This window comes from Lipophrys pholis, assembly GCF_963383615.2.
Source record: "Lipophrys pholis genome assembly, chromosome: 9".
NCBI classification, from domain to species: Eukaryota; Metazoa; Chordata; class Actinopteri; order Blenniiformes; family Blenniidae; genus Lipophrys; species Lipophrys pholis.
In genome coordinates this window covers 29,359,446-29,380,843 of record NC_137639.1, presented here as the reverse complement: position 1 = coordinate 29,380,843, position 21,398 = coordinate 29,359,446, and the positions used below count along the sequence as shown (strand labels likewise).

The following is a 21,398-nucleotide window of genomic DNA, read 5'->3' as shown; positions in this document are numbered from 1 at the left end:
GTGGACTTTAACCAGCGACTGAACCAACTGCAGAGGTCAAAGGTGGCAGACGTGGAGTTCACTGACATCAGGTGTGTTTATAGACTTGGATTCAGCCAATCAGAGTAGAGCACTGCCTCACCACTTCACACAGTCTTCTTCTTCTTCTTCTTCTTCTTCTACTTTTTGCTCCCTGTCCAGTTGAAGCTGCACGATGCACACTAAAGGAGACTCCTGGTAAGACGTTTGACTTCTACTGTGATCCTCTCAAACGCCTTACAGCTGCTAGTTTCTCTCCAAGTCCTTCATACATGTTGATGCTTTTCACTTCACTACAGTTTTCATGTGTTTCTACAGATGGTGCCTTTTGTAAGTAACTCAGGGGAAGTTCAGCTCATTGAACCCTGAGCTGCTGTTCAACTGTTTTTCCAGTGAAAATGTGCTGAAGCTTCATTTTTCAGTTTTTACACGCCTGAGAAGATTCAAATAATCATCATCACTGCCCTTCTTACCACAAACACCAAACCTGATGTTTGTTTCTGTTGAATAAAGTCTGTGATTTAAGTCTATTCAGTGTATTTACCTGTATTTCTCCTGTATTTCATGTAATTAACAAACCTGAAACGTTTCTAAGGAATTATTGTTTTATTTGTCTTTTATAGTATTTAAAATGTGTGTGATATGTTTACAGTATGTACAGTGTGTGTGCGTCTAACTTCACTTGCGTGTGTGTGTGTGTGTGTGTGTGTGTGTGTGTGTGTGTGTGTGTGTGTGTGTGTGTGTGTGTGTGTGTGTGTGTGTGTGTGTGTGTGTGTGTGTGTGTGTGTGTGTGTGTGTGTGTGTGTGTGTGTGTGTGTTTCAGCTGCTGCTCCTTTGAGGACTACAAGCTGACCACCGAGTGGCTGATGAACCAGACGAGTATCCGTCCGAAGGTGGCGGTGATCTGTGGGTCAGGACTCGGTCTCCTGGCCGACGGAGTCTCTCACAAGCAGACGTTCAGGTACCAGGACATCCCCAACTTCCCTGTGAGCACAGGTGAATCAGACCCGCCCATCAGCAACACTCTCATCTCATCTCATCTCATCTCATCTCATCTCATCTCCAACACCTCCAACACCTCCAACATCCTAACATTCCCAAAATGTCTAACACCCCCAACGCCCCCAAAATCCCCAACACCTCCAACACCTCCAACACCTATAACCCTGGCTGATGTCCGTTCTCGGTCACAGTACCAGGACATGAAGGCTGTCTGGTGTTTGGGACCATCCAGAACACGCCATGTGTCTTCATGCAGGGACGTTTCCACCTTTACGAAGGATACTCCCTCTGTCAGGTGAGTATTTGTCCTTGCTTCTCCATCTCTTCACACGTCCACCTCCACACGATATCTCCACCTCCCTCCGTCCACCGTAGGTGACCTTCCCGGTGAGGATCTTTAAGCTGATGGGGGTGGAGTCTGTCCTGGTGACCAACGCCTCTGGAGGAATCTGTCCCGATTTCAAAGTTGGAGACATCATGCTCATCAAAGACCACATCAACCTGCCTGGATTTGCTGGACAACATCCTCTGTGTGGACCCAATGATGAGAGGTGAGACAGACAGACAGATCTAGAGAGTATAACAGATTATTTTTTTAAATATGTTCACTGTGCTACTCAGTGCAGGAAATTACTCACATATGGTGAACAATCGGTTCTGATGTACAGAAACTCTACAAATCTCAGATGTACACTGCTGACTCAGCGAAGAAGGACTACAAGAAGAAATGTTTTTTAGGAGACATACAATCAATAAGAGTGGTGTGTGAGCTGGGGAGTGCAGATCCTCGTCGGTGTAAACGAACATCCAAACGCCACGAAAGTAATGCAAACGATACCTTACCCTTTGTAAATTAACGCATGTGCTCCTCAACAGCAGTTCAGTCTGAGCGGAATCAAGAGACTGGAAATGCAACTCAGGGTTTTAACAGAAAATATATCTCACAGATATCTGGAGGAGGACAAACAGTACACATGGCTGAAGACTTTTTGCAGGGGCTATGTTGCGCGTGTCCATTCTGCAGCCGCGGAGCATTATACAATGGTTATGTGTTATCAACATGTCACACTTTAACTACACATGTCTGCTGTTTGTCACATACCAAACCACGTGAAAATGTGTCGTAAACTCAGTCGCTTATTGTATCTGCTACCCGGCCATAAACAGCTATAAATCCAGAGGAACAGACGCGCGGCTTTTTGTTGCCGACTTCTTCAATGTGAGGTGACCTCGACTTTCACACCTCTCGGTCTCACAACGTCACCTGCTGTCAGCAGGGGGCTGAGAGAGAGAGAGAGAGAGGGGGAAGCAACCTATTTGCTTTTCTTTTTTTTTGAGCGATGGGAATGGTATTGACTAGCTGGAACCAGCAGATGGCGGTAGTGCAACTTCAATGATATCAACTGTCATTGAACCCAAGTGAAGAAGAAAAAAAAGGGGGGGGGGGGGGGGAAACAGTCATCAGGGACAAAAAAAAGCTGCTATAAGAGAGAGAGGGAAACAATCATCAGGCACGATGAGAGCGGTGGGAAACAATGTAGATAGACAGAACCAGCAGATGGCGGTGATGCAACTTTATGGACGCAAACTACCGTTGTTTCCAAAGGAAGAAGTAGAGGTAGAGAGAGAGGTAGAGAGAGAGAGAGAGAGAGAGAGAGAGAGAGAGAGAGAGAGAGAGAGAGAGAGAGAGAGCTCAGTGAAAGTCTCCCAGCAGATCTAAACCTACTGCATTCCAGCTAGAAAAAGGTCCAGGGTTGCCTGAACCATGTGAACAATGTCTAATAAAGAGAAACGAAAGCACTCGTTCTGTCCCTCCAGGTTCGGTATCAGGTTCCCGTGCATGTCAGACGCCTACAGTAAGGAGCTGCGGGCGGTGGCCATGGACGTTGGCTCAGATCTCGGATGCGGTGGATTCATCAGAGAAGGAGTTTACTGCATGGTGAGCGGGCCAAACTTTGAGACCGTGGCTGAAGCCAGAATGCTGCATATCCTTGGCTGCGACTCCGTGGGTAAGACTCCAAGACACCAAGACACCTAGCAGCCTTGGGGGGGGGGGGGGGGGGGGGACACAGAATGCTACTGGCATCTAATAATACAATACTTGTCTGCAGGTATGAGTACAGTTCCTGAGGTTACCGTGGCCAAGCACTGCGGACTGAGAGTCGTCGGCCTGTCGCTCATCACCAACAAGGTCAGTTTCTCAAAATGTGTCCACAGTGACGTCATCCCCGTAGCGATGTCACTTCCTGTTCGGGGTTTTAACAAAGGGTTGGCGGTGGTGTTGGCGCAGGTGTGTCTGGACTACAGTAGCGAGGAGAAGGTGAACCACGAGGAGGTTCTGGAGATCGGTAAGATGAGGGCGGGGGTTCTGCAGAAACTGGTCACCACGCTCATCAGCCACTGCCAGCAGAGCATCAACACCCACTAGCAGACCCGGAAACATCGCCGCTCCTCCCGAGAGTCCAGCAGCAACGCTTCAGTCCAGTTGTCCAAAGAGTTCAGTCGTGAAAGATTCGAATTCAGGGTCCCAAAGTCTGCTTGTAACTGTAACTTTGACTCTGCTGCTGTCAGAGAGTGAGGACTGACAAATCCAATAAATGTCCAGTTGGATTTAAACCTACGACTTCGTGTCTATCTGGTGCTGATTGTGTTAACGGTGAAACACTTCCTTTTCAATGGAATTAACTTCTTTTAATTTGAGCTATAGTTTTAGTTGGATGGTCTGTACTGAAGTAGACCTACCAGAGGGTAACATAGAGGATATCCAGGATATAAAAGTACCTTATGATCCTGCAGATTATTGGAAACCATGAGGAGGTCGCTATATGTCGACCACAACCACATTTTGGGGCTGGTTCGCTTGAAATGACAGTCTGGTAAACTTAAGGGAAAACTAAATATATATCAGGTAAATGCTAACATTTTTTTTTCCTACAGTTTATCAATTTATTTTGTAATTTTCTTTTTCCTACTTTGTTCTCCCGGTAAGCGCTCTGTCGCCCTCTACTGGCCAGCTGTCACTACACACACACACATACACCTTCTCATCAAATGTTATTTCTTTATTTTCTTGACTATTTACATTGTAGATTCTCACTGAAGGCACCAAAACTGAACGAACACTAAAATTATGTAGTAAATAAATGACTGGAAAAACTCAAAACATGTTTGATATTTTTAGATTCCACGAAGTAACAAAACTTCCTCGTCATGGGACAACAGATGTGAGAACCTGCAGTGGTCGACACCAGCGGCTGCAGCTCCAGCGCTTTGACAAGTCGCAGAGGAAAGTAAATATAGTGCAGCTGGTGGTCTGGTCAGGACGGGGACGGCCCAGCATTTCCTTGCAGACGGCTCAAAAATCAGTCTGTTATACCAGGAAGGTTGATGCGTCAAGAGGAAAATCTTTATTCTTCACCCTCTTGCATGCAGCTGAAATCGTCTCCTTGAAATTATTGGCAGTATTTCCTTCAATATTTTGCCAGCACAGGCAGACACGCTTGATATTCCGACGATTCGCAGTGCTTCTTCTCCCTTGTTATTATACGGTTAAAACTTTAGTGTTTTCTTGGTCAGGGAACAGATTAGTAAAACTTTTAATTTCTTTAATTTATAAATCAAATTAGTAAACATTTGATCTATTTGATATGAAGAGGGAAATTTTTTTTTTACTTTTATTAGTGAAATCTTTACAGTCAGGAGCAGACGGTGGGCTTGCAGAGATCTGATTGGCTCAAGGATTTGCAGGTTTTTTTGTTTGTTTTTTCAAGATCCTTTGGTGTTTCTGATCATGGCCTCCATGGTCTTCCACTGATCTGGCGTCACCTGAAACACAAACACGGCGGAGTGCGTGAAAAACATTCTTATACACACTCATCTGATCAACGTCTTATCATCATTTTCTTCAAACGGGTATTCGATGGAAAACAATAAAGAGAAACTCACACTAATCAGATTGTTGAACTCTCCTGACATGAAGACAAACTCTCCTCCATCGAATCGAATCACCTGGAAACACAAAGATTTTACCTAAAAACCCAAAACCAGTCTGATCAGTGTGATAAGGTTACCGTCATTTCTGGACTATTGAGCGCACCTGTATGGAAGAGTATTAAGGCCACCGAAGAAAAAAAAAATCTAGAGGTTAAAAAAAAAACAAAAATAAACTGATGCACTTCATAAAAAAAATCCAAGAATTATTTTTTTCGGCAGTTAAAAAAACTTTTTTTTTTATACAAAGTGGAGACGTTTGTCCATCACTCATTTTCCCGTGGAAAAGAATTCACATTAAATCACTTAATTCGGACTATATAGGGTTGCTTACTGCTTACGGACATCTGATTTTACACAGGATGTCCTTATTTAATAAAATCACATTTTCTAAGCACCCGCGATCCGTGCCTTCGTCCTTCGTACTCGACGGACGCTGCACCGTCTCTTAAAGTCCTGATGCTGATGATAACTGACTGTTTATGAGCTGAAGCATCGTTCCACCACTTCATTAAACCGCCCGCAATGCATTTTGTAGAAGCAGCCACATGTGCTGGCATGTGGACGGACGGACGTTTCCACTCTGTAAAAAATTTAAAAACTTTTTTTTTTCTCAGTGAAAAAAACAAAACAAATAAACAACTTTTTCTCAAGCGCATTGAGGTTTTTTTTTGTTTTTTTTAAACCTCAGAATTTTTTCTTTCTTTAATGGCCCCAATACTCTTCCGTACACCTGAATATAAGCCGCACCCACCAAATAAAAAAAATCCCCCAAAAAAAGAAAGCACCTGAACGCATCACCTACGTCTTTGCGGCATGAAGCTTTAAGTCACAGGGTTCAGAGTGTGAAAAAAGTAGTGGATTATAGTCCAGAAATTACGGGAGACAACAGTTTGACTTGGGACATAAAAAGGTTCAGTTCGGTCAGTCGGGCTCTGGAGTCGCGGACTGATTGGAGCTGAACTCACAGATCCAGACATCCAGGAGGCGAAGTCGCTGCTCAGGTAGGCGGCCAGGTTTGCGATCTCCCCTTTAGTCCCGAGTCGGCCGGTGGGAATGCGATTCTTCATGGCCTTTTCAAAGGCTCCAGTCGGATCCAGACGGCTGAAGGCCCCCTGACCACAACAAGCAACGGTAAACAACAACAACAACACATAGAAACATTTCCAGTCACTGTCGGCGGGGCGAGACCTTAGTTCTGATTGGTCCGGGCTGTATGATGTTGAATCTGTGACCATAGCGCCCCCACTCTGCAGCCAGAGACCTGACACGGAGCAACACGTCAGACCAGATATAGCTCAAACTTTACATCAGGTTGTCGTCATGGTAACAAACTGACTTGTAAAGCGCCTCGACTCCAGCCTTGGCGGAGGCACTGGGAACCACGAAACCAGAACCGGACTCTGCATAGATGGTGGTGATGGCCAAGAAAGAGGCTCCTAGACAAATTTTAAAAAGAATTTAAATACAAATTTTGACAAAGACGATCTCCCGAAAAAAAAACAACACAAATAATACCACACATTTTTACAAATATAAATTCCTAACAACACAATCCCCTAAAGGAACCAACTTCAACACAAAGACACTCGTACAAACGCAAACTAATAAAACACGAACAAACAAACAAACTCTGAACAATTACAAACACACTCACAGCAAAACCCAAACTACAAATATAAACAAACTCCTAAAAACAAACTTAAAGGCACAAACTGATTTGGACATACAAAATGTGAGATATTTAATTTGAACATGAAAATGATGGTTTTGTATTTGTATATAGTCAATACTGTACATAAAATGCACAAGAAAATATATCTATAAAAACTAAATATTTAGAAAGTCGGACATGAACAAACTAACAGACTGATGTTATGTGACTGTAACAAAGAGGCAGAAATCTAAAGACTGAATGTTCTTTACTGCAGTTTTGTTGCGGGAGTGTTTCTTTTACTTTTGAATGAAATAAATTTAAAAAACAAAGTCAGACACACACACACACACACACACACACACACACACACACACACACACACACACACACGAAAAGGAGGAGGAAGAAGCAAAGCCTCTTTACTCCTACCTCTTATAAATGTAATGATGATATATCATAATAATGCAAGTATACCCTTTCAAATAGAACAAACTATTATTTCTCATTTTTACCATTGTAGTTGGAATTTCAAGAACTTTTAAATAATTTAAATAAATAAAACAATAAACAAGTTTTTAAAAATTGACTCTCCATTAGCAAAAGCTGCACTTGAATAAAAATGGCGACCAAAAACAATAAAATAGACTTCATGTCTGTTCAAAACTTCTCTAATATAACACCACACACACACGAATACTCTTTTTTTTCTCCTAATTTCTAGCTGTCGCTCGTCACGAGCCTGCACTGTGTGTGTGTGTGTGTGTGTGTGTGTGTGTGTGTGTGTGTGTGTGTGTGTGTGTGTGTGTGTGTGTGTGTGTGTGTGTGTGTTAGAGGCCCCGCCCCCCTCCACAGAGACAAAGATTACCGCCATTCGGTTCTCTGCCTGTTCTGGTTCTCCATTTTTTACTTTCAGGTTCTGGATCTATGACCCGGTGAGCGTCTGACCTTTCTGCTTCTGGATCAGCCTCTTGCCGAGCTCCAGGGTAACGTACGCCGTCCCGTTCAGGACGATGTCGGTGATGGTCCTCCAGCCGTTCGGCGTCAGACGTTCGGAGGGACTGATGAAGTTTCCCGCTGCGTTGTTGATGATCACCTGAGCGACACACGGCGACGTTACGGCGACACGTCGGGACAGGCGAGGGCGACATTTTCAAGGTTCCAGACGTGAAGCCTTCAGATGCGTGCGTGCGTGCGTGCGTGCGTGCGTGCGTGCGTGCGTGCGTGTGTGTGTGTGTGCTCACGTCAGGGAGTCCGGTCAGAGCCTCCATCTGGTCCACACACTGAGAGACGGCCTGAGGATCTCTGACGTCACACTGGACAGCATGAACCTGAGGACGGTGTGTGGGCGGGGGCGGGGGGGGGGGGGGGGGGGGGGTGACAGGACGGACTAGGTGAGCTCACGTCAGGCTGTTGACTTAAAGCCGGGCGATTTGGCCTTAAAAAAAAAGATCTATGATTTTTTTTCCCCAAGAAAAATTAGATTTTTTTTTATTTGATTTTCTTTCTCAATGCACTTAAACTCAAATTTGCAAAATAAAAATCTTTTTTTAGCCACAAATTCGATAAATCCATTAAATCGATTTTGTCGCCCCGCCCTATGTCTGATTCTGACCTTATTTCCGGTCTGCTTCCCGATTTCTTCTGCCGTTTGCTGCAGGACGTCCAACTTCCTAAACATCCAAAGAAACAAACGTGACGCGGGGATTGTGAAACTACTGGCGCTTTTCCACAAGTTCCTCCGCAGCCTCACTCAACTCAACTCTATTTTCACTACGTGTTAGTCCCCCATACCAGGTACTTCCGTGGTACCTGAATGGCCGAGGCTCCAAGACGAGTAGAAAATGTGACGTCGGCTGAGGGCAGGCCGCTGATTGGCCAGAGCGTCAAGACACAGATGAGTTAGGAGCCGGCTCATTCATCCATTTAAAAAAAAGAACAAACAGAGATAGACGCCCAGAAATAAAACCCGTGGAGCAGTGATGATGTGCAGGCGTGTCTGTTGGCAACCAGAGGATCCAGGAGCTCCATAGAGCAACCCGAAACGAGTACCGGGAGGTCTCTGAGCCGGTGTTTTGGATTAACCGGTTTCCCTGTTAACTGGTGACCTTCTTCCTCCAGCGTCCACTTTTCACAGCAGATGTTAAAAACCCCACCAAAACCCGTAGCTGTCCAGGCGGTGAACCGCGTTTCCAATAAAGTATCATAGTGTTTGTTTGTCTTATTCTAACATCAGCTGCTGCTAACGATTTGTGGCAGAAGTCACCAGTTAACAGGGGCACCAGTAAGAGTGAAACACCGGACAGTAAACCACAGTAATATTAATAAACATATAAAAAAAATATATACTATTTAATTTACTGTTTGAGCTGATATCCAATGCGTGTTCGTTATGCATCATATCGGGGGGGGGGGGGGGCGGGACGGACGACTACTTGTACACGACGGGGCAAATCTCAGATGAGTCCACCCACGCCGTGGTCGTACCATATCAGCTGAGTCGAGTAGGGGCGAGTCGAGTAGGGGCGAGTCGAGTAGGTACTCGTGGAAAAGCGCCACAAAGGGCGGCGAGAGTCGAGCGACGTCACACCTGCTGGCGATGACGCACTGTGCTCCCAGCTGGGACAGTGTGGCCGTCATGGCGCGGCCCAGTCCCGTGCCCCCGCCGGTGATGAAGGCCACTTTGTTGTTGAAGCTCTGACTCGGCAGCATGACGTCTTCAACGGGAGGGAAGAAGCTCGACTGAGGCCGAGTGAGCTGAAACACAGACGCAGCATCTGAGATAGAGATCAGACACATCATCCCATTACTACTGAAGCAGAAGAACGCCCCATCTGTTTGAATCCACACGTGGTGGTTTAGCGTTAACTTTTCTTTTTTTGAAGGTCAAATATCAAAATATTTAGTGTCTGTTTACATTTATTCCATTAAAACTATCCACCGAACGCCAAGACCAAAATCACTAATCTCTGGTCAGGAAAGTATGAGACATCGACATAATAGAAGGAGAATCCCATTTCACAGCAACAAATTCACATATTTTGCCAGAATCTTTTCTTGAAAAGAACCTTTGACTCATTGGATATTCTTTTCCAGTTATTTAATTCTATTCTAGGGCAATGCTGGAAACTAATTTCTTTCTGGGATCCACAGTATTTTCTATTCTAGTCTAGTTTAGCATGCTGATGACAGAAAAAACAAAATAATAAATATAAAAACATTCAGGTAATCTCCATTCAACAACAGACATACAGGACAGGACAGGACAGGACAGACTCCTCATGTCTCAGTGAAGACTCGCATGGTTATGCCTGAAGTTGCGTTCATCAATAAGCTACTAAACGTCACGTGACCGTCGTGCACCTGCAATCTGTGCACGTGCACAAGAAGACGCGATAACTCGGTGAAAGGTCGAACCTTTCTCAAAGTTACTTTCCGCAGCGGACACTGGTTCGATCCCAGTTTCATACGTGAATATTAGTTCCTCTCTGATGACATACTCTTTGGAGTAACGCACGTTCAAGTTACATCAGTCTGAATGAGCGGGTTTTTTTTTTTTTCTTACCTGCAGCAATGAAAATACATGTTTTCTTCCTCCAACTAAACTTCTTGCTTTGCCCCTAAACAGTGCAGCCGCCATTGTTTTCCAAGTGTGTGACGTCACACTCGACAAGTCCACTTCTTGTAGTCGGGAGGGGGAGGTGTGATAGTTTCCCCAAATCCTTACCTTCACAACACAACAATGTTCACATACAGTGAAATATTCGTATGTAGGTCTCTGGACATAAACCTAATTCAAATCGGAGAGTAATATAAATACCAAAGGTCAAATTCAGCTTGGACTTCCCTTTTTGAGTCCACATGGAGTTTCATTGGAAGTATATTCCCTGCTGCTGGTGTGATGGGGGCAGCAGCCTCAGACCACCATCTGCAGTTTTCACAGCAATACAAAATAAGAAGTAAAAGAGAATTGTTGTGCAATACTTTATGGAGTCATAGTTACAGTACTTATTTTTAAATTACCTATTCTACAAAAGTCCAGATGTGATCAATAGTTATTTTTTTGCAGGGATCAATTTAAAATGTGTCCAATTGAAATAATGTCCAGTGAAATGTTCGGTCTATATAAAGGGAAATATATTTAGATAACTCTTTGTGGTGATATGATATGGTGTTGGTAGATGACACCCCCGAAAACCAAGTAATGGTTCAGACCGGATGTGGACGACATCACGTGATACCGTAATGTCTGTAAATAAACTAAACTCAAATAACAAAAATGAACTCGTGCCAGAATAAATTCACAATATGTTTCCTGACGTGTTTCCAGAAGGACACTTTACACGTGAACCGAGCCGTTTCCAGTCACGTGGTTAACTGACCGACTCGATGACGTGGAGTGTGGATGTGAATGGCGGCGGTGTGCGGTGAGTTACGGTGCGGGACCTGCGGTGGTCCGACGGGCGGGGCGTGGAGGAGGAGACCCATAAAACCTCCAGCAGCGGGGCCGAGAGACCTGGACCTGATCCTGGACCCGGTGGGAGATGATGGAGGTCCAGGTCTCGCAGCCTCGGCTGGTCCTGGTCTTCAGCGGGAAACGGAAGTCCGGGAAGGATTACGTCACGGACTGGCTCCAGGAGCGGTGAGCGCGTGCACCTGGCTGCTGTGACGTCATTGCGGTGACGCTGTTTGGAAAACAATATCAGGGTTTTTGACTTTTACTTGTTCTTGTGCAGTCTGGGAGGTGACGTCTGCCGCATCCTGCGCCTGTCCGGACCCCTGAAGCAGCAGTACGCTCAGGTCAGACCTCCACCTCCATCCATCATTGTTTCACAGATAAATCAGCTGTGTGACGTCAACCGGAAGTTACTCACCTAATCAGACTGGATCAATCCCATCATGCCCTGCACTGTGACATTTGATATTTGTGACCTATGTGCTGCAGAACCCTGCAAACTTTACCTTCGTGAAGCCTTTTAAGTATTTTGAAGTCTTTTAATGCTTAAAGGAATTTTCGTCTCCTGCGCCGATCAGTTTTGCTGCTGTCACATCGTGGCGTTAGGTTAACTGATGTCACAGACATGCTCCCGACTGTAGAACGTAACCCGGCATGCCGTTTAAGTAGATTATGATCAGATCAAAAACCGCACTACACCACCCCCTACGATCCGACCATAGTTTTGAATCGGATGGTGGAACTACAATTCGACTGAAGTGTTTTCATGGTGCAAATTGAATTTGGGCATTTGATCCATGTAACCACAGCTATTGTGTAGTTCTGCGGTCCGTTGGAATTTTTAACTGCAGTGAGGGAACCGTTAAAGAAAGTGGGGAAAAAAAATAAAACATTTTGTAGTCTTGAGTACTGAAGAGAAATATTGGTGGAAAACCAAAATGACTTTGAAGCACCTTCAGTGGAAGGTTCTCTGGATCCACTCGTCTCGGGTTCAGGTCAGCCCAAAAGATTCCTGAAACATTGTAGAAAGTTGATGTGAAAACCTTGAAAGTAATTATTTAGAATCACAGTCACAGTTTGGGGGTTTGTGCGCGTCTGTATTTGTCCAGAGGTTTAGTTCCACACGAGTTGAGTTCTGTTGGTTCCACAGGAACACGGTCTGGACCTGGACCAGCTACTGGGACCAGGTCCCTATAAGGAGCAGTACCGGGCCGACATGATCCGCTGGGGAGAGAGTCGCCGGAACCAAGACCCAGGCTTCTTCTGTCGCCTAGCAACCAGAGGAGCCCGCCAACCCGTGTGGGTACGTCAGGTTTTTTTTCATCCCCAAATATCACAAAGGACCAATCAGCCGTTATGTTCATGGACTTTCAAGAGATTCAGACCGTTTTGTTTTTTGATCGGTCAGATGGTGAGCGACGCCCGGCGGCTGTCGGACCTGCAGTGGTTCCGGTCGGAGTTTCCTCGACAGACTCAGACCGTCAGAGTTCAGTGTTCAGAACAAACCAGGAAGCAGAGGGGGTGGAGCTTCACCACAGGTACGCAGACCCGTCGGTCCGTGTGTCATACTTCTGTCCGCCCACATCTCACCCGTCCCTTGGCGTTTCAGGCGTGGACGACGCAGAGTCGGAGTGTGACCTGGACAGCCACGCCGGATTTGATTGGATCGTCACCAACGAAGCCGACGCCCCCTCGTTGCAGGAGCAGCTGCAGCCAATCCTGAAGCTCGCCGAGGAAGCTTACTCCTCCTCTTCCTCTTCGGTGGCAGCTGGCCGCCATTCTGATGACTTCCATGTGACTTGATGACGTCACTACTGAGCACGTGGGGACGGAGTTCCTCAAATCGAACTCGCCATGGAAACGTAATCCGACTGCAGGTGCTTCCGACGACAATTCAAGTTTGAAACGCGAGTGCGAGATGGATTAAAAGTTTTAATAGAAACATCACATCTCTGTCCTCAGTTTTCTCATTCTCACCGCCAACCTTTCCACCGTCTCCTCTGCTTCCTCGTGGAATTGTCGGGTTTCCTCTGTAAAAGTGCCTCGAGATGACCGCGTTGTATTTGGAGCTAAAGAAATAAAATATAAATGAATCGAAGAGCCCAACAAACACAAAGGGCGGGGGCCAGGGTAACATTTTCAGAATAAAAGCGCCCATCAAAAAGGTCAAGAGTTAAAGACGGTGCTTTTATTTTACAAAACCTGTTTTCAGGGTTTTTATTACAATGAGTTGCAACGCCACCGGGTCAAAACACATCAAATCAACCAAGTCTGACTTCTGATTGGTCCCTCCATTAACCTAATTGGCAGTAAAACGTTGGGATCTGATTGGCAGATCGGAAGTGATGAACCGGTTCATGAGAACCAACATCCTGTCCCTTTAGTTGTTTTGGCAAAAAAAACAAAAAAAACTAAAGTGGTTTCAAACATTGTGAGGAGTTAGTTGTTAAAAAGGGTTTAAACGTGGGAATGTTACGGATTGGCTCCCTACAACACAAAAGTTAAGCAACAATGTTAAAGTGACGGGGAGGAATGTTAAGAGGCAGGAATCATTGCGGGGGGGGGGGATGGCTCCCCCCTCCCCGTACACCTGGAATCTCAAGCGAGGGGGGGGTAACAACCCTTTGGCCACAAAGTTTCAAGGTGTCCCACTTATATTTAGTGGAGGGGGTGGGGGGTTGGCAGAGGGAAGGGCGGGTGGGGTTCACAGTTCAGTAGGAGTTGAGTCCCTCCATGGTGAGATTCAGACTCGTCTGCAGCTCCAGGTTGGCGCTTCTGGCTGCAGTCAGAGAGTCTGGGGACACAGAAAGGAGACAAGACGTCACACTAGTCGAACCGCCGACCAGATCACCTGACGATTTTGTAATCTGGATGTGGGCGGCGCTGATCGGAGGGACGGTCGGTCTGACCTTCCAGCGTGTCGATGGTTCTCTCCAGTTTGGCCACTGAACGCTCTGCAATCTCCGCTCTGCTCTCGGCCTGAAACACAACAGCAGGTTCAGCAGTGTGTGTGTGGGTGTGTGTGTGTGTGTGTGTGTGTGTGTGTTCACTTCCACATCACCCGTGTCTCACCTCTTTCAGTTTCCTGCTCAGACTCTTGATCTCCGCTTCATACCGGTCTTCCTTGAGAGAATACTGAGGCAGGGAGAGACGGCTCAGATTAGAAGGGCCCAGAATGCCACACAAATCACACCTGGTTTAAGGAGACGTTCACATTTGCGCAGCAGTATTTTGCAAACGACGTCCATTTTACACGGAAACGGCAAAAAACTAAGTAGTTTTCATGTCGGGCCACTAGTGGGTGCTGTTTGTCTTTATAATGAAAACACACACATGCTATAAACATTAACAATGGGAGTAGACGGACATTCTAGTGGACCAAGTTGGATTGTTATTACGGTGGCCGTCAAAATAAAACTACCAAATCCCAGGAGGACATGAACTGGAAGTCGTGACACTCTGGAGGAAAACATTGTTTTTATTGTCCATCTACTGAGCGTGTGCAGAAGCAGCGTTTCAGAAAACTTGCATTTTTTTTGCGACGGAGATGGAGCGTGTGAGGAGTTCCATCTCGAGAGCCGTTTTCAGTGGCTCCGAGCACCTTCGCCATATCAACGCCCAAAAGTCTCTTGTTTCAGAAACCTGCCAGTTTCTGAACTGATTTTTAAGATTCCTCTGGTAGTTTATTCCTCTAGAGTTTCAAAATGGACGTGTTTTGGGGGAATGTATACAAACCTGGTTGCTACCCTGCCTGTTCGTGTCTTTCTCGTTCTTTTGTTGTTGTTTGCGGGCTGAAGACTTAAACTTCCCTCGGGACCAATAATATCTATCTATCTATCTCTGTTTATTGGTCTTGAGATGGAAGTGAGAAAAGCCTGCGGTGAGGCGATGCATTTTAAATATTAAAACAGATAACTTAAGAAGCACCTTTCCAAACTGCTTCAATAACCGACTTTCTTTTAGTATTTCTCGTTTAATTTTAGTATTTCACCATCACGTTTGATGTAATTCTCTTTTTTTCTCATCTTCATTTTATCTTGACTTCAATTTACTGACTGCAGATATGAGCTTGCGCTCCTCACTCTTCGCTCGTGTGTTTAGGAAGAGCGTTTTTTTTTTATAGTGTAAAGAACTTTCTCCTGCACTGTTTGTGTTTGCTATGTCTGGTATGTGGCGTTTGGCGCCTGCAGCTGCTGCAGCAGCAGCCGGTGGGCTAAAGCAGGAGGAAGAGGAGGAGGAGCGCCACAGTTGTGACGGCCAGCAGGTTTAAAGTCAGGTGTTCTTCGGTACCTTGTCCTCTGACGCTTGCAGGCTCTTCAGTGAATGGTCGAAACTCCTCAGCTGGTCCTCTAAACTCCGAACTTTGCTGAGTGGTGGATTGAAGAGAGAGAGAGAGAAAGAGAGAGAGAGAGAAAGAGAGAGAGAGAGAGAAAGAGAGAGACGGGTTTCAAAGGAAAAACAGTAACATTGTGTGTGTGTGTGTGTGTGTTAACTTTGTATTCAGCACTGGAACATTTGTTCAGACGTGAGGTCAAAAGTTCATGTTCGAGATGGTTTGAAATGTCAGACAATCTCATGCAGTTTGCCTTGATGTCCAGCAGGGGGTGCTGTAAGCTTCGAGATGTGTTTGGATTAACGTGGTCGTTGTTGCCTGTTGGTCTTGTTTCTCATGTACAGACTTCTCCAGATTTCCAAATCTCCAAGAACAATTATTGACTGTTGCAATTGTTGCATTTTTTCCAGTTGCCCCATCTTAAGTTTTTTTAATCTGCAAAAGTTTTGTGAAAATCAACTTATGAAATGAGCGCAGGCCTGATCATCCGTAGGTTTGACTTCAGCTCTTTAAATGACGTCCACAGAACTGTTCTGCTCTGAGATCGTGTGTGTGTGTGTGTGTGTGTGTGTGTGTGTGTGTGTGTGTGTGTGTGTGTGTGTGTGGGTGTGACCCACCCCTCAGACAGCTCAGCTCTATCTTCGGCTCGTTCCAGCTCTCTTTCCACCTTCCCCAGTTTACAAGCCACCTGTCAATCAAACAGTTTCATCACTGACATCAACTGCGGTGGCGAGGTCGTTGCGTAATCATCTTGTGCTCCTGCAGTGGTGAGGTGCCGTCGTCGTGTTGCCGTTGTGGCCTTTTGGTGCTGTGGACAGGTGGTTGCTGTGTTGTCGTGCAGTGGTTTTTGTGTAGTTGCGTTGCGTCGCGGTCGTTGTGTAGTCAAGCTGTGGTATGGTCATTGTGTAGTCGTGCAGTGGTGTGGTCGTTGTGTAGTCGTGCAGTGGTATGGTCATTGTGTAGTCGTGCAGTGGTGTGGTCATTGTGTAGTCGTGCTGTGGTGTGGTCATTTTGTAGTCGTGCTGTGGTATGGTCATTGTGTAGTCGTGCGGTGGTGTGGTCATTGTGTAGTCGTGCAGTGGTATGGTCATTGTGTAGTCGTGCAGTGGTGTGGTCATTGTGTAGTCGTGCTGTGGTGTGGTCATTTTGTAGTCGTGCGGTGGTATGGTCATTTTGTAGTCGTGCGGTGGTATGGTCATTGTGTAGTCGTGCGGTGGTGTGGTCATTGTGTAGTCGTGCGGTGGTGTGGTCATTGTGTAGTCGTGCGGTGGTGTGGTCGTTATGTGTTCGTGCAGTGATGTGGTCGTTATGCGGCCATGCAGTGGTGTGGTCGCTGTGCGGTGGACCTCTGGTCATCTTACCTCCTCATATTTGAGATCCGCCTCCTCGGCGATCCGCTTGGCTTCTCTCAGCTGAACCTCCAACAACTCCATCTTCTCCTCGTCCTTCAGAGCTCGGTTCTCGATCACCTTCATCCCCCTGAAGGAGAGCGAGTCGTTTTTACCAATGACAATAAAGAAGGTTCTGATATCACACACACACACTGCTACGTGTACTCTGCAGTGGCTGGGTCATCATGGGAAGTGCTGGTGAACCTTCAACTTCCTGTTAGTGTGAACCAACTTGTTAAATAAGCGCTGAGCCAACAGGCCTTCATGTTTCCTGTGACTCAAGCCGTTTTCACAATGTGACGCCATCTTACCGAGAAACTCGGTCGTATCAGTAACGTGACAGAAAGAGAAGTAATAATATGGTCCATGTAGGCGACCTCTGACCTCTCACTCTCGTCCGCCGCCTTCTCCACCTCGTCCAGTTTGCGCAGAGTGTCAGAAAGTTTCTCCTGAGCTTGATCCAGATTGTCCTCGGTGAGCTGCAGCCGACGGGACAGAGCCGTCACCTCGACCTCCGCCTGCAGACACAGAGTCAGGATGTAGAGCTCATCACCGCTACTAATGATCTTCTCACGGCCTCGGACGAAGGACTGGGTTCTGTTCTGGTTCTTTTAAATCCTCGGGTCCCACTGCGCAGAAGGTGACGGGTTTCCGTGCGTCCCCACTGCAACAGTTCTGAACGGTACTGAAAAGAACGGCACCCGAGGGTTCTGGTTTTGTCGTCACAGTAGGTTCAAATTTTGAGCAGCAAAACGCTCCGCCATCTTTAAACCCGTCGTCAGCTGCACGCCACTTTAAACTACACACCGCTTCGCACGGCTATTTTCACATGCCACTGTATCGTGGACTGCTGCCGTGGGCCACAGGTCCACTTTTAAATCTAGAGCAACACTCGGTAGAGCGCAGACCTTCGCCAACGCCACATTTGTTTGCAGAACCGTGAGCTCATCTTGATGCCAACTAGGCAGGTCGGGTTGCTACATCACCGCTTGACAACACTGAGCAGGGAGCGTCTCCATGGCAACAGACCTTTGCTCTCCTCCACAAAGTGCCTCTCTCATCCACTTTGTATGGGAAATTATTTAATCAGCTTTTGGGGATTTATTTGGAAACGGTTTGTCGTTAACGTCCCAAGATCTCATGTACTGGTCCCTGGATGATGACAAATCATCCCTGAAAATGTCATGCAATTCGGATGAGTAGTTTTTGTTGGTAAATTAAATACATACAAACAAACGACTAAATAAAACAGACAAACAAATAAATATACGCCGATGATGCTCCGCGTTTCGCCCGTGCTTAATTTTGCGCATGAGTCAGAAAACTGACTCATGCGGGCTGAACTGCTTCTTCATGACACGTTCATTCACACAGAGCGGATTCACATTGTGGCCCCTATACACGCACTCTGACTATACACTGTGTGTGTGTGCCTGTGTGTGCCTGTGTGTGTGTGTGTTATCACAGACTCCAGGTCTCCTGCTGCAGTTTATCTCGCAGCGTGTTTCCACCGATACATGAAGTGTGATGACATCAGCACTCCGATCCACTGCAGTGTGACACTGCAGAGGAACCCGACAGGGACCTGGCAACTTAATGTGCTAATGCGACATTAATATATAGTAACTGGTCACTTACTGTGACAATCTGTCGCTTGTTGCTCTGTACCGTCCTTTTCTTTACACCTGCTGCTCAAGTGGAATAGTTGAGTTTTTCTCTGTGAAAGTACCTCAAGATGACTATGTTGTTTTCAGCAAGAAATTGATTGATTTAATATTAAATCAATATTAAATATTATTTAATATTAAAAATCACTCATCTGGAAAGTGGCGTTTTTTTGCCCGAGAGTTTTTCGAAAAAAGGTTTCCACCTCGGCGGCTGTTTCGAGCAGCGCTGTCATGGAAACTGGACACCCAAAATGCAATAAAAGATTTAAAAGTGTTCACTGGAGAGCGTCGTCGGGTAGAAGGCCAGAGCAGACATATCTTGATCTCGTTACTAAAAGGCAGTGAGAGTTTATAAAAAAAAAAAACGGCTATGGGAGAAGTTTTTTTTAGGATATTTCACTGCATTTTGCACCAGAGAGTTTCATTAAAATTAGAGTACACTCTGCGCCACAACAAAGGAAACTGTAAAGTTTAACTTTGAGTTATTATGGCAATATTTTACCGGTCCAACTCGGTAAAGATGAAATTGTTCTAAACATGTTCGGTATCTCCGCTCGACGTAAAGAGTATTCCTAATGAGTAGTAAAAAGTACTATGAAGGGCTTTCGTTCGACGGATACTGGTTAATGCGGGGTGGCTTTACTTAAGTTCTTTGAACTTCTTTTGAGCTCAATTGTCTTGATTTGCTCTTCCGTAAAAAAAAAACATTTTGCACTACTTTGCTGCGCAAATGAATAAATGAATGAAAGAATGAGAAGCCAACCGATCCACAGACAGGATGTGATTAAAACTTGAGCGACTGCCAAGCACTAACGCTCTCTTTTAAAGACGGTTTGATTTTGGCACCGAGCTCTGTACCTCCTCGCGACTCCTCTTCTCCTTCTCCGCCTCCCTCTGCAGCTTCTCGGCTCGCTCCCTGGCCTCCTCGGCCTGGTCCTGCAGCACTTTGATCTTCTTCTTCACGGCGTCCATGCTGCCCGCGCCTCCGCTCATCTCTTTCTGCACGGAAAACAGTAGTTTGACCACGTCGTCACCCGCCCTCCATTACTGCCGTGTGTGTGTGTGTGTGTGTGTGTGTGTGTGTGTGTGTGTGTGTGTGTGTGTGTGTGAGAGAGAGAGAGGCAGGCTGGGTGTGTAGTTGTCTTACTGGATGTGTGTGTAGTTGTCTTACTGGATGTGTGTGTAGTTGTATTACTGGATGTGTGTGCATGAGTGTGTGTGAGAGACTGCGTGTGTTGTTGTCTTACTGGATGTGTATGCATGTGTGTGAGAGAGAGATTGCATGGCTGCATGTGTGGTTGCCTTACCTGGTGTGTGTGTATAAGTGTAGTTGTCTCACACAACCACACACAGTGGGGGTAATTTTATAGTTGTGTGACTGTGTGTGTGTGTGTGTGTGTGTGTGTGTGTGTGTGTGTGTGTGTGTATTTGTTTCAATGTGAAACAAGTATACACGGTGTCTCACAGTAAGGTGTGTTTGTGTGTGTACTTGTCTCAGCGGTTGTGCGTCTTAAAGTGTGAAATTGTGTTGATGTTTACATCAACTACACACGTCACGAGCGACATTTCTCAGGGCCGTAATGACGTCACGCCAGACGGACGGAATGTAATAGAAAATGACGTGTTTGTTTTTGTTTACGTCTCCGGGCTCCTGCGTTTGATTCCTACTAAGTAACGTCAACGCGTCACACATGAGTCTGATGGCACGTTAGCGGAGCACGCGGACATTCACGAAAGGGTCGCGCTCACCTGTTTGGATGCTTGCACGAAGACACACCTGCCTCTCCACCTGCTGCGTCACTTCCTGGTTTTCTTTTCGAGGCTAAATTTACGAGTCACCCTGCGTCTCGCGCTCCGCACAGACCAGACGTGTACTCTGGTCTCTTCGGGTGTATTCGGGCGTCTTCGGATCTCCGCCGGTTCTGACTTCTCCACGTCCTGGTTTCAGTCCCTGGATCTTCTGCCCGAGTGACGCTCGCCACGCCCTTTTCCTGGCTTCGCCCTACCGGAAGTGACGCAAGATCGTTCGTTGTCTTCAAAGTAAGACGCGCAACAAAAACCTATATTGTGAAAAGGTCCAAAATCTTTTAATAAACGTTATCTACATTTAATAATTAACCATAGAGAAATAATATATAATTCAATATATATATATATATATATATATATATTGAATTAACTTTAAAAAAGTAAATTGAGAAAAGAAAAATAAATATTTTTAGTGAGAACATTAAGAAATAAAAGAGAAACATACTAGAGTGTTTGAGATTCAAGCATAATTGTAAATATTTCAAGTTGTGATCAAGTCACACCTCTCTGGAGAGAGAGAGAGAAATGTGTTGTGTATGTGGTGCTTTATAAATAAAACCGATTTAAAATTGACGTCTTCATCCATATCTGGGTCGCTTCTGGATGAAATAACAGCCGTTGTTTGATTGTTCTCCCCGTGTGTGCATGGGTTTCCCTCGGGTACGCCGGTTTCCTCCCACAGTCCCAAAAAAACATACAGTGAGGGTCCTTGAGTGAATTCAGAAAATAAATTTCCCTCGAGGGGGATTAATATAGTATGATAGACAAATAAATAAATAAATCCACCTTTATCCATCCACACAGTCACCATTCAGACCAGTGATGAAAAACACTGTTTAAATTTGATTTGGAGGTAAATATTTTCTTTAATTGGCGTTGAACATGATCACATGTTAAAGCATGAATCCGCACTGAGCGACACCTCCAGACATGACTGTGTCACATCACCTGCCTGCGGGTAATGAAGCAGGTGCTTCTGCGAATATGAAATCATAAGGTCACAGAAATGGAAACAATAAAAAAATAAAACAAGATAAAAGACAGCATAGCATATTCCTGATTAAATTCATTCAGCAAA

The 21,398-nt window shown here is 45.6% G+C and overlaps 4 protein-coding genes across 5 annotated transcripts; 2 read left to right on the top strand and 2 right to left on the bottom strand.

The window, feature by feature from the left end:
• The first annotated feature begins 149 nt into the window (after positions 1–149).
• pnp4b (purine nucleoside phosphorylase 4b) lies at positions 150–3,641 on the top strand. Of its 2 annotated transcripts, none has more exons than XM_080470861.1 (7): positions 150–237; positions 842–1,014; positions 1,212–1,315; positions 1,396–1,571; positions 2,839–3,029; positions 3,132–3,211; positions 3,311–3,639. In XM_080470861.1, exons 2-7 carry the CDS (start codon positions 885–887, stop codon positions 3,446–3,448), a joined length of 819 nt encoding a protein of 272 aa, XP_080326987.1. In that variant the 5' UTR covers positions 150–237; positions 842–884; the 3' UTR covers positions 3,449–3,639. The 2 variants fall into 2 exon arrangements, with proteins under 2 accessions (XP_080326987.1, XP_080326986.1); XM_080470860.1 differs by having other exon boundaries at positions 154–216; positions 3,311–3,641.
• A 421-nt stretch (positions 3,642–4,062) lies between these two features.
• decr1 (2,4-dienoyl CoA reductase 1, mitochondrial) lies at positions 4,063–11,293 on the bottom strand. Its single transcript, XM_080471814.1, has 12 exons — positions 11,111–11,293; positions 10,485–10,592; positions 10,230–10,391; positions 9,255–9,421; positions 8,280–8,337; positions 7,909–7,995; positions 7,613–7,760; positions 6,350–6,449; positions 6,202–6,274; positions 5,979–6,125; positions 4,966–5,028; positions 4,063–4,845 (listed from the first exon to the last, which is right to left on the bottom strand). The coding sequence occupies exons 3-12, from the start codon at positions 10,302–10,304 to the stop codon at positions 4,786–4,788; spliced, it is 978 nt and encodes a 325-aa protein (XP_080327940.1). The 5' UTR covers positions 10,305–10,391; positions 10,485–10,592; positions 11,111–11,293; the 3' UTR covers positions 4,063–4,785.
• pmvk (phosphomevalonate kinase) lies at positions 11,158–13,067 on the top strand. Its single transcript, XM_080471816.1, has 5 exons — positions 11,158–11,306; positions 11,401–11,464; positions 12,271–12,423; positions 12,529–12,658; positions 12,730–13,067. The coding sequence occupies exons 1-5, from the start codon at positions 11,209–11,211 to the stop codon at positions 12,921–12,923; spliced, it is 639 nt and encodes a 212-aa protein (XP_080327942.1). The 5' UTR covers positions 11,158–11,208; the 3' UTR covers positions 12,924–13,067.
• LOC308114716 (uncharacterized protein) lies at positions 13,033–20,524 on the bottom strand. The gene is made up of 9 exons (XM_080471815.1): positions 20,261–20,524; positions 19,370–19,510; positions 17,229–17,362; positions 16,815–16,932; positions 16,071–16,141; positions 15,411–15,486; positions 14,193–14,255; positions 14,030–14,099; positions 13,033–13,914 (listed from the first exon to the last, which is right to left on the bottom strand). The coding sequence occupies exons 2-9, from the start codon at positions 19,502–19,504 to the stop codon at positions 13,832–13,834; spliced, it is 750 nt and encodes a 249-aa protein (XP_080327941.1). The 5' UTR covers positions 19,505–19,510; positions 20,261–20,524; the 3' UTR covers positions 13,033–13,831.
• Positions 20,525–21,398: the final 874 nt, after the last annotated feature.

Excerpts from the sequence above, each read along its gene's own strand:
- LOC308114716 (XM_080471815.1), bottom strand. The coding sequence starts at position 19,504 with ATGAGCGGAGGCGCGGGCAGCATGGACGCCGTGAAGAAGAAGATCAAA. Across the intron at positions 16,933-17,228 it reads GCGGCGGACGAGAGTGAGAG|GGGGATGAAGGTGATCGAGA; the intron begins GTCAGAGGTCGC and ends GCTCTCCTTCAG. Across the intron at positions 14,256-15,410 it reads TGCAAGCGTCAGAGGACAAG|TATTCTCTCAAGGAAGACCG; the intron begins GTACCGAAGAAC and ends TCCCTGCCTCAG.
- decr1 (XM_080471814.1), bottom strand. The coding sequence starts at position 10,304 with ATGGCGGCTGCACTGTTTAGGGGCAAAGCAAGAAGTTTAGTTGGAGGA. Across the intron at positions 7,996-8,279 it reads GGAAGCAGACCGGAAATAAG|GTTCATGCTGTCCAGTGTGA; the intron begins GTCAGAATCAGA and ends CACCGTCCTCAG. Across the intron at positions 6,450-7,612 it reads GCTGATCCAGAAGCAGAAAG|GAGCCTCTTTCTTGGCCATC; the intron begins GTCAGACGCTCA and ends AAATTTGTCTAG.
- pnp4b (XM_080470860.1), top strand. The coding sequence starts at position 194 with ATGCACACTAAAGGAGACTCCTG. Across the intron at positions 1,015-1,211 it reads CAACTTCCCTGTGAGCACAG|TACCAGGACATGAAGGCTGT; the intron begins GTGAATCAGACC and ends TCTCGGTCACAG. Across the intron at positions 3,030-3,131 it reads CCTTGGCTGCGACTCCGTGG|GTATGAGTACAGTTCCTGAG; the intron begins GTAAGACTCCAA and ends ACTTGTCTGCAG.
- pmvk (XM_080471816.1), top strand. The coding sequence starts at position 11,209 with ATGATGGAGGTCCAGGTCTCGCAGCCTCGGCTGGTCCTGGTCTTCAGC. Across the intron at positions 11,307-11,400 it reads ACGGACTGGCTCCAGGAGCG|TCTGGGAGGTGACGTCTGCC; the intron begins GTGAGCGCGTGC and ends GTTCTTGTGCAG. Across the intron at positions 12,424-12,528 it reads GAGCCCGCCAACCCGTGTGG|ATGGTGAGCGACGCCCGGCG; the intron begins GTACGTCAGGTT and ends TTGATCGGTCAG.